The 18834-nt window shown below is 38.1% G+C and overlaps 1 protein-coding gene across 1 annotated transcript in view; it reads left to right on the forward strand.

The window, feature by feature from the left end:
* Positions 1 to 12413, forward strand: part of edem3 (ER degradation enhancer, mannosidase alpha-like 3) — a 69647-nt gene extending 57234 nt beyond the window's left edge. The window contains exons 18-20 of the mRNA XM_059984526.1: positions 1312 to 1477; positions 3812 to 3997; positions 9296 to 12413. Of these exons, the coding sequence (XP_059840509.1) occupies positions 1312 to 1477; positions 3812 to 3997; positions 9296 to 9810 (867 nt within the window). The 3' untranslated portion in view covers positions 9811 to 12413. The remainder of the gene's footprint in view (positions 1 to 1311; positions 1478 to 3811; positions 3998 to 9295) is intronic.
* Positions 12414 to 18834: the final 6421 nt, after the last annotated feature.

Consider the following 18834-nt stretch of genomic DNA (forward strand, 5'->3'; position numbering starts at 1 on the left):
GGGCTCAGAGTGCAAGGCTGCTGTAATATCATGAGAACAATACCTTCTTGTGAACTGTTCCGTTTAGTTTCTGCATGTTTCATTAAATTGCTTACATCTTAATATTCTGATATTAGCAAATCCAGAAATTCTCATTTAGACTTTTTTGTTCAGTTCAACAACAGATCCAGAACTCTATTCAAAATTCCAGCCTATAAACTCCAGCATTGGTATCCAGTTAAAAAAGGGATTCAAATTACAAATGTTTTAAATTCTTAATGGAGCTGTTGCTGAAATTATCCAAAAAACAGACATTGGAAGGTTTGGCTCATCACAATCTTATCCAAGTTTTTCACTGTATTCACACTTGCCTTACTTCTCTCCTCTGAGTCGGGATTACCCAAGATGCCCAATTTTTGGAATAAGATAAGGAAGATTTGTTAAGTAACAAAAATAAACTGTATTTCTTAAAATTCACAACCTGGCAGAGTCTTTGACCCAGGGATACTTGATTTTGGGCTTTGGATCTGCTTATTACTATCATTGGATTCAGCAACGAACCAACAGACAGCATATGTTTCAGGTTTCCTGTTTTAACATCAATGCTCATAGTTAAATATGACAATGTAACAAATTTCACGACATATGCAGGTGATATTAAACCTGATTCTGATACAGAAATACTCATTAATAATGCCACTAATAGTACCAGCCTGTCTGTGGGATCTGTTCAAGAGAAATAAGGGCACCTGCAAAGTTGTTTGTAGGCAAGTGCAAAGATTTTACCTTCACTAGGATTAAATGTTTTAAAATATTAAAGCTTAGATACAAAAGTTAAAAGTCCACTTGCAATTTCCAGAAAGGTTCTCTGAATTAAGGTCTTTTTTTCTTTGGAAGGGGAGTGGCAGACAGAGATTTGACGGAGAGTTTTCTATTGATGTCACAAAAATTGGCAGAAAATTGGGGGAGCATTTTTCTAGTTTGTGATTGTAGAAATTTGAATTATTACAGTTGGGGTGAGCAAAGAATTCTGTACACCAAGTATTGATAGTGACCTGATCAATAAATGGAAACTCTGGTTGGTCAGCTGATTAGCTAGACCCTTTTCCTCTACCGATACTGCTGTTGCAAGCCTTGCACTTGGTGAGCAGGCTAAGAACAGTGAAAAACTGGAAAAATGGTGCAGAAATCAATTTTAGTAATATCGTACTTGAATAGGAGATATGTCAATTATAGAATAATCGGATTGTCAGCTTCAAGTGGCAGTGCAGACTGACAATGACTTGCTGTGTAAACATTAATTACATCTCTGCATTTCAAAATTCTTCATAGGTACGAGGTTATGTTGCAAAGAGTGAGCCCTACAATGGCTGTTCAGAAGTAACAAATCCCGAAGCAATAAAGGGAAAAATTGCCCTGATGCAACGAGGTCACTGCATGTTTGCTGAGAAAGCACGGAATGCACAGAAAGCTGGGGCGATAGGGGGCATTGTTATTGGTAAGATATACAATTCTTGTTTTCACTTTCATGTAGAGCATTATTCAAATAATGAACATCCCACTGAGTTATTACTGTGTCACTGATAAGGTTATATCAATACAGCTGAAGTACCAAACTGCATTTTGATGCTGGTTTTAATGACATGCACACTTATTATCCTGTTTTTCATGTTTTGCCTGAGTCTGTCACTTAATTTCTGTAAGGATTACAGTGATGAGTTATTCAATCTGGTTTTCTTTGATTCCATAGAAACATAGAAAACCTACAGCACAATACAGGCCCTTTGGCCCACAAAGTTGTGCCGAACATGTCCATACCTTAAAAATTACTAGGCTTACCTATAGCCCTCTATTTTACTAAGTTCCATGTACCTATCTAAAAGCCTCTTAAAAGATCGCTTCCACCACCATTGCCAGCAGCCTATTCCACGCACTCACCACTCTCTGAGTGAAAAACTTACCCCTGATATCTTCTCTGTACCTACTCCCCAGCACTTTAAACCTGGCCTCTTGTGGCAACCATTTCAGCCCTGGGAAAAAGCTTCTGACTATCCACATGATTAATGCCTCTCATCTTCTTATACACTTCTATCAGGTCACTCCTCATCCTCCATCACAAGGAGAAAAGACCAGGTTCACTCAACCTATTCTCATAAGGCATGCTCCCCAACCAATCCAGGCAACATCCTAGTAAATTTCCTCTGCACCCTTTCTATGGCTTCCACATCCTTCCTGTAGTGAGGTGACCAGAGCTGAGCACAGTACTCCAAGTGGGGTCTGACCAGGGTCCTATATAGCTGCAACATTACCTCTTTGCTCCCAAATTCAATTCCACGATTGATGAAGGTCAATACACCGTACGCCTTCTTAACCACAGAGTTAACCTGCACAGCTGCTTTGAGCGTCCTATGGACAGACCCCAAGATCCCTCTGATTCCACTGCAACAATCAACAAAAACACCCTGCTGCATCTGTTCAACACACACAAAATGCTGGTGGAATTCAGTAGGCCAAGCGCATCTACGGTGAAGAGCATAGTCGACGTTTCGGGCCGAGACCCTTCCTGCTGAAGTGTGCGTTGCTTGGATTTCTGGTATCTGCAGATTTTCTCTTGTTTGTGATTTGATTACTGCTCCATCTGTTGTCTAAAAGGGCTGGAGTTCTCTAGGTGTCATTTTATCTGTCCATTTGCCGCATTGTCTGTGCCTGGTGACTACTGGAATCCTACAAAGATCTTTCTTGGGCTCTCTGCTGTGCTACTTGCTGCCTCTTGGTGATGTCATATTTAAGTTTGGAAGATTGAATACACAAATTGTATCTTGTTTCTCTTGATCCTTCCACAACCTTTGTGCTTAAAAACACTCATGACATCCACTTGTATCTGAATTTCAATTTCTTCTCGCCCAACAATGAGAAAATCAAAGTCGTTGTCTTCATCCTTCTCCCCAATCTGAATCACAGTACTCGTAACCTTATTTGTATTACCATTCATGTGTATAAATCCAGTTGCCAAAGAAATGCAGTATATGACAAGTGCTGCTGCTTTAAGAATAGATGAATTATTAAATAGAATCTGGTCACAAAGCTGTACCAAGGGCAATGGTGGTTGTGTGTTTAAATTTATGCATCCTGGTTAATTTTTTGTATTGCTGCACATGTAAATTAAGTCCATTTTAGCATTTTTGTTCAAATTGTTGTAAAAATTGATATTCTCAAATGCATATGATTTTCATTAATGTGATTTAATGAAGCTTTTAGGAACTTGAATTTTTAATATATTGTTGATGGGTACAAATTAGGTGCCACATTTTTCAAATTAGTCCTTAACATACTTGTCAAAAACACTGAAATTGATTAAGAGTTGTTTTGCATTCTTTTATATTTGGATGCTATTTGTCATTTATTGAAACTTGTTTATAAAAGCTCATTCTGCAGTGTAGACCAAATTTAATGGGTTGCAAATCAGTGTATGTGTGGTACTAGGAACCTTTTTCTAGTTAGTTCAGGGCCCTAAAATGGAGTGCTCTGCATCTGGCACTATCCAACCATCTCATTTAAAGAAAAATGTAGAAAAGTGAACATTTCTTTACTGGAATATGGATTTGCAACAGTGTTGGGACAGTCTGCGTTGATTTAATCATCACCTGAAGGTGGAAAATGATTCCTCAATGACAGTGTCGAATGTGAGGTTCAGTCATCTGTGTGGCTTAAAATGAGCCAAACTGTCATTTGTTAGTTCTTTTCTGCAAAAGAAAAAACTTAATAGGCACTAAAGATTTTGGTTTTCCTTTTGTATTCTACCATTGTTTTAACTGGATTTACTATTGGACAGATGACAATGAAGGAAGTAGCAGTGACACAGCCCCCCTCTTCCAGATGGCTGGTGATGGAAAGAACACGGATGATGTTACAATCCCAATGCTTTTCCTCTTCAATAAGGAAGGAACTATCATCATTGATGCTATGCGGGAATATCAGGAAGTAGAAGTGTTGCTCTCAGATAAAGCAAAAGATAGAGGTAAATTTAAACAGACAGAAAGTCATTCTATGCCCAGAGTGATTTATCATGCTCCTTTTTTAAATGTAGCTTAAAGTTTATAGCATTCCATGCTTGATAAACCTATCTTTCTGCAATCTAAAATACTGTTGCATGTTGTCAGTGCCCAGTGTTTCACATCGCACAAACTAACACTGAATTAAACGTCATTATTTCTGGAGTGAAGCAGCACAGATGTCAGGACTGGGATTGTTACTTTACTTTTAACCCAATGTTCCAAACATTAAATGCTCAACCATTAAAGGAATGAATGCAAATTAATTTCCTTTAATTCTCCTACCTCATGTCTCTTTTGCTTACTTTTATATCTATTGTCTCTTTCCCTATTTTTTAGTTAAGCCTATTGACTCATTTTTCTTTTTATTAAATAAAAATGGTGTTCTCTTTCTCCTGTTTTCTTTAACTGGATATCATTATTTTGGGTGCAGAATAAATAATGGTGCCAGAACTCTGAATGCTAACCCTTATTGCTATTTTGGGACAGACACGTAATTTTTGGGATTAAATTTATTAATCTGACAAAACAATTGTGAATCTAAGAGGTTTTGCATTAGTTATTTTTAGAAATTTGAGAAGAACAGTATTAAGACCAGCACAAGTTGCCTATCCAAATTATCCTTGAGAAGTGGTGAAGGCCATTTTTTTTGATCCACTGTAAATTGTGTCATGGTTAGGTAGTTGTTGGATAGGGAGTTTAGGGTGCTGGTATTGAGGAAACATCCCAATCAAATCAGTATGGGGTGTGATATAGAGTTTATCTCTCTTGCAGTGGTGTTCCCATTTGTCTATTCTACTTGGCCTTCTAAGTGAGAGGGGCAGTGAATTTGTAAGGTGCTGTCAAAAGAGGTTTGTGAGTGTGCTGCAATGAGTCTTGTTGACAATGGTTATTGCAGCTGTGGTGAAGGAAGAAATGTTCATGATATTAAATTTGAAGTTGGTCAGATGGCCTGGTTTATCCTGGTCAATCTGATTGCTGTTATGTATCTTGAGTGTTGTTGGAGCTGCATTTCTACAACAGGTTGCAAAATATTCCATCACATGTCTGAATTGTATCTTGTAGTGAATGGAGAAGTTTTAGGAAATCAAGAGGTGAATCATATGTTGAGAATTCTAGCCTCTGGCCTATTCTCACACTCACAGTATTCATGTGATCTATGTAATTAAGCTTCTGCTCAATGACAGCCTTAGAAAATGTGGAAGACGAGGTAATGACACTGTCATGAAGTGTAAAGGATAGGTGGTTAGACCTTTTGTTTTTGCAGATGGTCATTGCCTGAAACTCAAGGGATTGATGAAAGTTACTGTAAGTGCTACTGCCTACTGAAGTTTGGATAATGTCCTGGTCTTGTTTTAGATTATTTTATTGCTTGTGAATTGAACAGTGTGCATTCATTAGCATACATCTGATCTTCTGAGAGACTGTTAGATCATTTGAAGATAGATATGAAGAACACTATATTGAGGGAATTCTTGAGCTGATGTGGATGGCCCCTGATTCATTGTTAATGTCAAGTTCAATTCCAAACAATAGAGAATTTCTTTTTTGATTATCTTGAGAAGTGGTGAAGGCCACTTTTTTGATCCACTGTAAATTGTATCATGGTTTCCTCGGGTCTTTGTTTGAACTTTCTGCCAATTTCTGCCTTGATATCATGCATTCGCCTCTTTGGAAAATTGTTCATTTGTTCGTGTTTGAGTCAAGGTTGAAATGAAATCTGCAGCCAATTGCTCCTGGCAGAATCCAAAATGAACAGGGTACTTGCATGTAAGTGCTACTGGTTAACACGATCTTCCCTCAGTTCTGATGATGGAAAGTAGGTGGTAATTGTTCATGAGTCAGATGTAACTCAACATCTTGAACTATTATTCATAGGTTGTGTGTGAATAAACATTTGCATGTATAATTAGACCAATCATAGAATGATTTTTGTAACCAGTGTTGCTTCTTTTTTTGCGTCACATGGACAAAAATAACAGCCACAATTATTAAAGGTAAAAGAATTAGAAATTACATTAGTAAGAAGTTTATTTTAAAATTTAATCTTACTTCTGGTCAACATCATACCTGGCCATGTATATTATGTGTTTGTATGTCAAAGGATATCATTTGGAAAACATATAGGAAGTGTGTAGTAATGGCTGTCAGTTTAAAATCCATTCAGCTTTTCTTCCTTTTTCTCAACCTTTAGTTCTTGTCCATAGCAATACAATTGTGATTCCAGCATTCTAATTCATGCCATTAGTTTTAATGAAAGTAAGCCTCCAAAAGCATCAGTTAAGCAGTGGGGGGAGAAGCCATTGCAGAAGATAAATTGACTGAACTAGACAGATGGGTATAATATTAAACAATGAATCTGAATAGCAGAACAATGAGAAATGGCAGAGGATGGTGATGTGGGCTGTGATGATACTGTCAAGGATTTCTGAGAGGAAAATCTTGGAGATGGATCTGCAGTTTGGAGTGACTGAGAAATTGAGGGCAGGATTTTAAGGAGAAGGGTAGTTTTAAAGGGTATGGAGGCAGTACGCTAGGATTACTGTTAAGAGCTAACCTGGGAGGCAGAACTAATGAATGGTTTAATTGGACTAGAGTCAAGGCTGCAGGAGATTGGTTTACATGGACAATTTGGTAAAAATGGGGTGGGGTGGATCGTGCAGGGCCTGAAGATGGAGTTAAACTAATCATTTTGGGACTAGGGTAGGTTGGCAACTAATTTGAATTGAAAAGCAGAATAGATTCAAATGCTGTAAATTTTGAACGAAAAAAGCATATGTTGGAAATACTTGGCAGGTCAGGGAGCATCTGTGGAAAGTGAAAGGAAGACAACAGCACAAGGGGAGCTTTTGTTTGGACTAAGGGAAGGAGGAAAGTGGCAAGGACAGATAGTATTACTCAAGGCAAAAATAGTAAACAAGTGACTTGATGGAAAGAAGAAGGAAGTGTTGGATGGTGGGTTTGTGCTGATGCCAGTACTGCTTCTGGAAAACAGCTGGGATTTTTTAATGTTTCTGAAGCATTCTAAATAGTGTAGAAGAGAGCAGGATCTGTTCTGGTTTGTTTTATGTGATGTTATGTTAGTATTTAGTTATGTTGCCTGGCATGAATAGACAAGTTTGTTATCCAGCATAGTCATCCAAATCCTGTGTCCCTTAGAATGTAGGGAACAGGGATGAAATCAGCATACCAATAAATGACCTTGAGGTGTAAAGGTATGATTGAGCAGATTAAAAGTTGTAGAAATACTATGGTTGGAATTTTTTTCAGGAGGGTTGTTTCCAGAGGTGTAAGATTGGAAGGAAATAAGGTGGTGAATGGAGTTCTCAGGAAATGATCTGAGCTGATCTTAAATCTGATTGATAACATGGAAGAAGTGGGGCCATGTAAGATAATATGATCAATGCATGTTTATAAATAAGGTAAATTAAAATGGCTAAATTGATTAATTATTGTCACATGTACTGAAGTACAGTGAAAAAACTTGTCTTGCATACCGTTTCATACAGATCAATTCATTTCAACAGTGAGGTGGTACAAGGCAAAGCAATAACAGAGTGCAGAATAAAGTGTTACAGTTATAGAGAAAGTGCAGTGCAGTTAGACAGTAAGATGCAAGGTCATAATGTAGACTGTAAAGTCAAAAGTCCATTTTGTCATACTAGGGAACTATTCAAAAGTTTTATAATAGCAGATAGAAGCTGTGCTTGAGCTGATGGTACCTGCTTTTGGGCTTTTGTATCTTCTGCTTAGTGAAAGAGACAAGAAGAGAGAATGTCCAGCTAGTGTAAGTTTGCGTGGTAGAAGGAATAAAGGCATAGACTATCTTCTAAACAAGGAGTGATTGAGAAACTGGAGGTGCAAAAGAGCTTGGGAGTCCTAGTGCAGGATTCTGTAAATGTTAACTTGCCGGTTGAGTTGGTAGTAAGAAAGGCCAATGCAATGTTAGCATTCATTTAAAGAGGATGTAATGCTGCGACTTTATAGGGCATTGGTCAGACCACACTTGGAGACTTGTGCTATTTTGGGCACTGCATACAAGAAGATATTTGCTGGCAGTGGAGATGATACAGAAGGTGTTTCCAAGAATGATCCCAGGAATGAAAGGGTTAAATATGATCTGTACTTGATGGCTCTGGGCCTGTACTTGCTGGAGTTTAAAAGAATGAGGGGTTATCTCATTGAAACCGACTGATCATTGAAAGGCTTGGAGAGAATGTTTCCAATAGTGGGAGATTCTAGGACTAAAGGGCACAACTTGGAATCAGAGGTCAACCCTTTAGAACAGTCTATGAGGAGGAATTTTCTTTAGCAAGGGAGTTGTGAATCTATATGGAAATCATTGCCATAGACCCCCGTGGAGGCCAAGTAATTGGGTATCTTTAAAGTGGAGATTGATAGATTCTTGATTAGTAAAGTTATGGGGAGAAGAATTAGCAGGAGAATGGGATTCAGAGGGAAAATTAGCCATGATCGAATGGAGGACCGAATGGCTTAATCTTGTGCCTTTGTCTTATGGTCTAAAACACTGAGGAGAAACAGAGGGAAGAATGGGTTGAAGTATGTGAGTATCAGACGTTCATTGTGCAGAGCTACAGGAAGCACGTTAGAACATAGAACATAGAACAATACAGCACAGTACAGGACCTTCGGCCCACAATGTCGTGCCGACCCTTAAACCCTGCCTCCTGTATAACCCCCACCTTAAATTCCTCCATATACCTGTCTAGTAGTCTCTTAAATTTCAGTCTGTAAGATGATGGCTGATAGTATGGAGACAAAACCTAAGCATGAAGCGTAGTTGGGATGTTCTATAGTCTAAAACCTCAGGATTGCTGAGATGTAGAACTTCCTTCCTGGCTTTGGGTTTGAATAATGCTTGCTGTGTCTGCTTCTGTGTGATGTAGTTTATCATTTATAAAAGGTAGTTTTACAGTCACTCTGGGTTTGTCATCTAAACAGGAAGAAATTGCTGCTAAAGGCCATCTAGTGATTTGAAACAGAATTTACTAATAGGCCATTGTCAGATTTATAATATATTGTAAAAATATTGTTGGCATTATTTTGTATCTGATTCATTTGAAAATTACAGTTGTTCTGTTGTGTAGAATATTGATGTTTTGTCATATAGGATGAGCTATATACAACAATTACATACAATTTAACCCACAAATGCAAATAACCAAAAATACTCAAAACAATAACGTCCAATTATTTGCACTTGCAATTTTACCATTAACAATATTTTAATACTTGAATTTTAGATCCGGATATGGAAGAATCGGAACAAAATTCTGAAGATGATTTGCAGTCCAGAGAGCCGAGTTCAACTACTTTTGAATGTCAGAGTGAAGCAGTATCTTACATTAAAATCCCAAGCAATGAGAAAGCTGATGAATCAGTGAGCGAGGATGATGCCAGTGATCAGTTAATCATGCCTGGTGCAAAGATACAATTAAATAATGAAATTCTGGATATGTTGACTGGTTCTGATCAGAATCCAAGTAATACACCTACAGATGCATCCTCAGATACTGCTGATGTCAAAGATCAGGACGTGCAAAGGACAGATTGTCAAGAGAGCTCTGAAGATGGACAGGAACCATGTACTCAGTTTTTGGATCAGGTGAAGGAAGGGGCTGATAATGAGGTAGAGACAGAGCAGGAATCCAATCCAAATATTAGTCAAGAGACAGAGGCTCGAACAATAGACTCCTTGTTATCAGACTGGAAGGAAGAGATAGACGCCTTTGAAATGATGGATAAAGATGAGCTATGACGATGATTATACATTTGTACAATGGGATTTTGCTCCATTTCCCTCCTATGAACTAGTGAAGTTGTGCACTGTGGCATTCCCTGATCAATTGGAAGAATATGCCGATCTGTCTTTTTGATTTGTAGCAACTTTTAGGAAGTGGAGAGAATATCCTCAATATACTGATCATCTTTTCTACCTGTTTAATCTGAAGATACCTGTCAGATAAATGGTTTTTTTGAATCAGCATGCCTCAGACTGTGAGAAATGTGCCAGGGTTGAGAGAACTTCTGTTGCATTATTTTCCACCTTTCCTCCTTTTTCCCATTCATTTGCACACTCCTTCACTCTAACCTTATTGTGTTACTGCAGTTTTTAAAACTCCACAATTCTGTTGCATTTATCCATGTATGATTACAACCAGATTAAAGCACCAGGTTGTTTTTTTTTAAGTTGGTAATTACTGAAATATGATTTTAGCTTCTATTTTGTTTTTCTATTGAATTGAAAATAATTCTTTACAGGACTGCCTCCGGCAATGAAACTTAAGTGTTTTCAGTACTATCCCAACTAAATGAGGAAAAAATGAAGGATTTGGTGTTGTCAGAAACTACAAAAAAATTAACAAACTTGATTTTTATTTTGCTCTGACTTGATTATCCCTGTTCCTCCATCACATTTCTAAACCTTTCTAGCCTGTTAGTGTATTTAATATGGGGCAATGATAACACCCAGTCAGTGCAGGCATTCAAACCAATGACTTTCAGTGGCATTCTCAAATGGACAGAAATCTGGTCAATTTGCTAGAACCATCAGCCCAATGACTATTAACTGAATAATTCTCCTGTTGAATCCACATCTAGTTACAGCTTTGATATCCGATGATAGGTTGGTTAATTTTGTAAAAGCTTCTGGGTAACAGGTGGCAGCTCTTCTATATTGGTTAATACTACAAACAAAACTAGTTTGTAAGACCATTTTAGATTAAATTTATAACAAAACATAGTGTTTTTTATGTTTTATAAAAAATAGTTGGTGTAAGGCTAGGAGTTAGCAGTGGAATATTATTGCCCAGTATTCCCCAGTAGTTTGGGGAAGCCAACACTGTCTTGTACAAGAAGCAGCAAAACTTAATGTTTGTGAACCTTTTAATAGATCACAACATTATGGATAATGTGCAGTTTGCAAGGATATTTATCTGCCAGAGACTTCCTCAGGAATTTGAGCTGACCTGAAATGTTCAAGATATTTTACCTGTTGAATTTTTTCTCCAAAACGCATTTGCAGATTGATAGAACTTTAAATGTTTCTTTTTTCCGTCTGATTCAATGGAATTCCACAAGTAATATTTGTCATTAGCCCTCTCATTCTAATAGATGAGGGATGTTGAGACATGAAGTAAATGGTTCATTGGCACCACTTTAATTCCTTTTAAAATGATGCAAATCTCTCCCAAATCTAGAAATAATTAATTGATTAACATGTGGAATTGTTCAATTTATGATCCCGTTAAGTGCCTTGCAATATTTTATTAAGTTAAAATTCACTCTATAAATAGAAGTTGGTGTTAAATTTGCAAAATAGATGGAAGTTGGTGTTAATTGTTCTTTTACTATGTTTTTGGATATAGTTTGGTTGATAAGCGTGCTATTGTGTTAGGTAGACTGGATTCTGTTTGTGTTGCTGAATCAGTGATGTTCAGTTGCAATATTACAATTGATCTCATTGTCGCTAGTTTAGCAAAAGGAAATGTAAGTCAGTATGCCCCCTCTATTACATAAGCAGAAGTTTTGTGCCTTGATCTATTAGGTTTCAATTGATTGCTTGACCAAGGCAACTTAGAGATTCAATGGCCACAATTTCTTGGCTCTGACTGGGTGCATGTAAGAATTAGTAATTTGATAAGATGTTAGAAACTAGACAACGGTTGCCAGATTGTATCCCCAACAATGTGTGAAGCAAGAGAGAAAATAGGCAGATTCTTTTGAAAAGGCACAGTTGTTTCATGGATCTAATTTTCCTCTCTAGCTAATTAGTTTACTGATATAGAGTATACTGATATGCTGTATTCTTGTATGTTAGTGTACTCTGTAACCTCTATTACCCTGTGCAAATAGTTCAACTTTGGGGCAAAATAAACCCTTTGGTAGAAAATCCCTGCAAGTTAAATTTCATTTTGAGCAGTTGCTCATTGTAGAAGAATGTTTGACATTTTCAAGAGTGGTGAATATTTGGAATTCAGTTTTAAATATTGAATGTGATGGATATGGAAAATATTGTTTCCTGATGTTTCATTTGTAATGTTGTGTCTTTAAGTCATGTAGTGTACATTAAGATAGGCAGTGTAAATCATTTATGGACTGAACCCTCTTTGCACATGGCAAAAAATGCACATTCTTATAAAAAGTGTAAATCGCACACTATCAAATGGAGATACTTTCTTTACTGTTTGAATTTTTGTGTATTCAAAACCTGACATATCAGGTTAAAGAAATGCTCTCAGTTTTCAAAAGGTAAAACTCCGAGGATCTTTAGGCTGTTGTGTTACGATGGATTTGAAAATCTTTATGGCATTATTTTTCAATATTAACAATTTTTCCATAAAACATATTTTGTAAACCTTCTCAGTGTCTAACTATGGTGTATATTACTGGTCATTATTATACAACATAATAATTGATGTGGACAAATTTTGCAATCTGTTTAATTCCATAGTTATGTTATAATTTGAGCAGGTATCCTGCAGATATAGAGAGCTTTTGCCTAGATGCTGCTGAATGTAGGAGGTATACAGTTAGTTGTTACTTTGCTGACCCAAATATTACAATAATTAGAAAATTATTAGGAGGTGATTTTTTAATTATTATTAAAGTTACCTATTTTGCTAAGGTCCAGATTGATGAACTCAAGTGCATCAGCAATATTAAATTGCTTAACCAATTACTATGACATAAGTAGGCATAAAAACCCTTTTTATATTAATTTGGAGGGAAGGATCAGTAAACAATTTTATTTCTGTATGACTTTATGGTGAAGTAGTATGAAGATATGTTCCTGTATTTTGAGCAGACCACACAACAGCTATGTTTATTTTTATGATCTATCAAATTGACTGAGTGATTACAGAACAGCTAAGTGTTATCCGTTATCACGTCCATTCTCAACCACAAGCGTTTCAAAGGACATAGGGTTATTTTGTAGGCCTAAGTCTAACAAGGGAGCTCTATTGAACTTTCAAATCAAGAAACCCAAATAAATGGAGGGAATTTACCAGCTCTGTTTGAAACAGAAAAATGCTGAGAAACATTTTGCAGATCAGCCAATAAATATGGGGTTGGAAGAGAAGCCACTAAGATATCAAGGCTGGCATAGCTTTGTGCGGTATCAGCTATTACAGTCTCCCACCAACACTGTCCAACCTGCTGAGTATTTCCAATGTATTTTAGCTTCACAACAACGAGTATTTTACACATTTGTAGGTTGCAATTGGTGATAACACTATAGCCCGCCAAAGTGGAAAAGACTGGACAATTCCACTGTCAAATAGGCTTGGGGACAACACTGTTTTAAGTGACTGATGTAATGCATGTAACTTATGTCCAAAAATCTTCACTCAGTGCATTTTTCTAGAGGAAATTATCTTTGTTTTACTGGGAGACATTTCTGTAGTATTTGTTCCTTGTTCTCATTTACTGAGAACATTGATTTTTCTTGGTGTTCAATGGACATTTTGATTTGTGTCATATGGTCTATCCACCTCCAACGCATTGGCTGATGCAGTGTTGCCAAGACCCATTAGATTATTGATTTTGACATCCTGTGGGTGGTGCCGCACTGAGCTGCATCATGTCACAGAGTTTTAATGTCAGTTGGGAAATGTCAGTTTCATGTTGAAATAAAAACATGCAAAAAATAAGGTATACAAAATATAGAATTTATTTTTTAAGGGAAAGAAACTTTAGCACAGTACTGATTTTAAAAAAAAGCTATGTATTTTCCTTTCTCAGAAGACTTAATTTTAATTGTAATTAAATTTATCATTGGAACCTGTTCCTTCATTGTGACTGTGGCATACTGTGTCCCTCAATCTGTAGAATTTGCACAGCGAGTGCTAGAGTTCATGTCTTTCTATAGCAGAAATGGTGCACGCACTTCAGAAATCCCTGTAAATAAAATTGACAGCTGTAAAATGTAAACTGATATAAAAGGGTCTGGTTAATTTTGTAGATATGATCACTGTATATATTTCTGCATTTGATTACTGTGATTAGTTCTGATTGTAAAGATTTAATAAACCAATGTAAATATAATGAAGTCTCTTTCAATTTGTTGATCTAAAAAAATCACAATAAAATGGATGCTGTAATGTTGGAATTCATGTTGAAACTTCAAATTTTTTTTTAAAATTTGTCAATTAATCTTTTGGCATTGAAATTTATATACACTATAACGGAATGTAAAATACAAAACTGTTTAATACATCTTCTTAAAAGCATAATGTTCTGGATAGTTTTGTGAATCAGCATCATCAAAAAACTTACAATGTATAAAACAGTGGAAAAGCAATGGCAGGTATTCTTGGGAATAATGCACAAGGTGCAAAATCAGTTCATCCCCCAGAGAAGGAAGGATTCAAAAGGGGGAAAGGGGCCACAGTGGTTGACAAAGGAAGTCAGAGATTGCATAGCATTATAAAAAAAAAGGAAGTATGACAGAGCTAAAGTGAGTGGGAGGACAGATGATTGGGAAGTTTTTAAGGAACAACAGAACTTAACTAAAAAGACAATACGGGGAGAAAAAAAATGAGGTACGAACGCAAGCTAGCCAGGAATATAAAGGAAGATAGCAAAAGCTTTTTTAGGTATGTGAAAAGAAAGAAGATAGTTAACAATGTTGGGCCCTTGAAGAATGAATTGGGTGAAATTGTTATGGGAAACAGAGAAATGGCAGAAGAATTTAATGAGTACTTTAGATCTGTTTTTACTAAGGAAGACACAAGCAATCTCCCAGATGTATGGATGGGCCAAGGTCATAGGGTAACAGAGGAAATGAAACAGATTGACATTAGGAAGGAAACGGTGATGAGAAGACTGATGGGACTGAAGGCTGACAAATCCCCAGGTCCAGATGGTCTGCATCCTAGGGTACTAAAGGAGGTGGCCCTGGAAATTGCTGATGCATTGGTAATCGTTTTCCAATGTTCCTTAGATTCAGGATCAATTCCTGAGGATTGGAGAATGGCTAATGTTATCCCACTTTTTAAGAAAGGAGGGAGGGAGAAAACAGAGAACTATCGACCTGTCAGCCTGACATCGGTGGTGGGGAAGATGCTAGAGTCCATTATTAAGGATGAAATAGTGGCATATCTAGATAGCAGTGATAGGATTGGGCCGAGCCAGCATGGATTTACCAAGGGTAAATCATGCTTGACTAATCTGTTGGAGTTTTTCGAGGATGTAACCAGGAAGTTAGACGAGGGAGATCCAGTGGATGTAGTGTACCTCGATTTTCAGAAGGCATTTGATAAGGTCCCACATAGGAGATTGGTGGGTAAAGTCAAAGCTCAGGGCATCGGGGGGAAGACATTGACATGGATAGAAAACTGGTTGGCAGATAGAAAGCAAAGGGTAGCGGTGAATGGGTGTTTCTCGGAATGGCAGGTGGTGACTAGTGGGGTGCCACAGGGCTCGGTATTGGGACCACAGCTGTTTACAATTTATGTCAACGATTTGGATGAAGGCATTGAAAGTAACTAAGCTGGGTGGCAGTGTGACATGTGATGAGGATGATAGGAGAATTCAGCGTGGCTTGGATAGGCTGGGTGAGTGGGCAGATACTTGGCAGATGACGTTTAATGTGAATAAGTGTGAGGTTATCCACTTTGGGAGTAAGAACAAGAAGGCAGACTATTATCTGAACGGTGTAGAGTTAGGTAAGGGAGAAATACAAAGAGATTTAGGAGTCCTTGTTCATCAGTCACTGAAGGTGAATGAGCAAGTGCAGCAGGCAGTGAAGAAGGCTAATAGAATGTTGGCCTTTATTACAAAGGGAATTGAGTACAAGAGCAAGGAAATCCTCTTGCATTTGTACAGAGCCCTGGTGAGACCACACCTGGAGTATTGTGTACAGTTTTGGTCTCCAGGGTTAAGGAAGGACATCCTGGCTGTAGAGGAAGTGCAGCATAGATTCATGAGGTTAATTCCTGGGATGTCTGGACTGTCTTAAGCAGAGAGGTTAGAGAGACTGGGCTTGTACACGCTGGAATTAAGGAGATTGAGAGGGGATCTGATTGAAACATATAAGATTATTAAGGGATTGGACAAGATAGAGGCAGGAAATATGTTCCAGATGCTGGGAGAGTCCAGTACCAGAGGGCATGGTTTGAGAATAAGGGGTAGGTCATTTAGGACAGAGTTAAGGAAAAACTTCCTCTCCCAGAGAGTTGTGGGGGTCTGGAATGCACTGCCTCGGAAGGTAGTGGAGGCCAATTCTCTGGAAGCTTTCAAGAAGGAGCTAGATAGGTATCTTATGGATAGGGGAATCGAGGGATATGGGGACAAGGCAGGAACCGGGTATTGATAGTAGCTGATCAGCCATGATCTCAAAATGGCGGTGCAGGCTTGAAGGGCCGAATGGTCTACTTCTGCACCTATTGTCTATAAGTAAGTAATATGCTCAAAGCATTTGCCTGCAATGTTCTGGATGTTAACAGCATGCATGCAGAAGCTGGTGAGAGACACCGAGGTCAATCCAAAAATAAGGAGAACAAGAATGGATTCTTGGAGGTGACGTGGAGAGGAAAGGAAAGTCATGCACAAAGATATGTTGACTTTGTACAGACTGGGCTGAAGAATGCTCCCATAGGGTTGGAGAACTAAGCAAGTATGATAGTGGAAGTGTGCTAGACACTGTAGGAGATGACAATTGAATTACATAACATTGAACTCAAGAATATTATTTATCATTTATGGCATTCTGTTTCTGAAATTAGAAACCAGATAGCTTTAAAATGAGAATCCTGGAGGTGGGTGAGTTCACGTGATGCTGCTCCTACAGTGGTGTTGCCAGCATCTTCTGCTTTTGTTTCGGGTTTCTAGCACCTACAAACTTTTTCTCTGATCCAGCTCTGTGTGAGTTGATTTACACACTGCAATCTCAACAAAGGAGAAAATCCCATCATTATTTTTCAGTGGGGATCTTGGTAGTTTAGGATTCTATGTTTCTATAATTTGGCTTCTGAGACGAATAGCAAGTAAATCATTGAAAACATAATAAGGTCAGTATGAGGTAGCACATGCTGTATTGCTCAGCAGCTAATAATTTAACTTTAGCTTTTCATTCTCTCTTTTCACCCCATCATCCTGTCCCATACTGGGAAGAGTAAATAAATCATTAATAGATGCTTCTCTCTTTACTAAAGGTGTGTTGAGAATGATATGCTTCATTTCACCTTAAATCTGTAAAGTAAATCTGGAATGACCATAAAATAGGTGATTTTTTATTAAAACGCAGCTCTTTGATTTTGAAATTGAGAAAGAAGGAAGCCCACAATCCCTAGCTGGTCTGCCCTGTACGTGGCTCCAAACCCACCAGCTTGGTGACAGTGCCATTTCAGAGACACTTTAAACCAAGTGTTGGGTATTATAGCTTTGCTAGCAACAGCCACATACTGAGAACATTGTTTTAAAGCTCCATTGAAGTTAATGGAGATGTAAGCCATATTGAATGATGCTCCACATCTCCAATTGATATGCAGCATCCAAAGTTAAATGAGTGTTGAACTATGTGGCCAAAGCAACACTATTCCAGTGTTCAGTTCAGATTACTGATGCATAAGACAGAGATCCATGTGCTGCTGATTGTGCAGGTAAGAGCCCTGAAGCTGACCCACACTGACGGCTGAAAGGTAGGAGACTCCTCAACTGTTCAATCTTGGAGAAAGTACTGAAAGATGTTGTTTTTTCTTATTCAATATTATTAAGAGTTGGATAATTAAAATTATTTTTCCTACAAAATACATAAATCAAAATTAATTAAAGATAAATTATAGTGTGATGTCAAGAAGCAGTTCTTGGATTAAAAATATGCAACAAAATTGCAATCATGGGTTCAGCAGGGAGGTTAAAAACATTAAAATTTGCTGAAGAACCAATAGCATGCCTCAGCCCTCGCTGGCCATAGGTGTAATACCAGATGATTGGAGGGTGGTAAATGTTGTTTCTTTGTTCAAGAAAAGAATAATCCTGGGATTCATAGACCAGTGCCTCCAAGAGGACCACAACCTTGTCATAGGGTTTGGAGGCTTGTAAGCCTCAATGACCCAGAGATCTTTATTGGCTGGAGTCGGGGCTTTATGGTTTGGCTCTTGGTAGGGTCAGACTAAGGGTTGTCCACCGTTCCCCCAGGTTTGGGGATTCAGCTCAGGGCTAACAACCCTGACTGGTAAAACAAAACTGTTATGGAAACACCAATGAAGAATCCTACACCTGAGTGTGACAGTATTCCCGAGTCTTTTCTGAGAGTTGTCTGTGGTGAAGACCAAGCTATTGACATGATGATGGAAGCCATGAACACTGCCAGAGATAGAGGACCCTCATTGCTGCCCTAAATGCTAACAGCATGATGAGCAGTAGAGAGAGAGACCAGTGAGCCTTACTTTAGTGGTGGGCAAATTATTAGAGAAGGTTCTTTGAGGCAGGATTTACGAGTATTTTTAGAAGCATAGTCTGATTAGGGATAGTCAGCATGGCTTTGTGAGGGGCAGGACATGCCTCATGAGCCTGATTGAATTCTTTGAGGATGTGACAAAGCACATTGATGAAGGTAGAGCCGTAGATGTTGTGTAACTGTAGATTTTAGTAAGGTACTTCATGAGGTTACCAATGGTGGGCTCATTCAGGAAGTTCAGAGGGCATGGGATCCAGGGAAATGTGGTTGTGTTGGTCCAGAATTGTCCATAGAAGGCAGAAGGTAGCAGTGGTTGAAACTTACTCTGCCTGAGATTGGTACCCAGTGTGTTCTGCAGGGATATGGTTCAATAGGTAC

The sequence above is a fragment of the Hypanus sabinus genome, chromosome 11, assembly GCF_030144855.1.
Source record: "Hypanus sabinus isolate sHypSab1 chromosome 11, sHypSab1.hap1, whole genome shotgun sequence".
In the NCBI taxonomy this organism is placed as follows: Eukaryota; Metazoa; Chordata; class Chondrichthyes; order Myliobatiformes; family Dasyatidae; genus Hypanus; species Hypanus sabinus.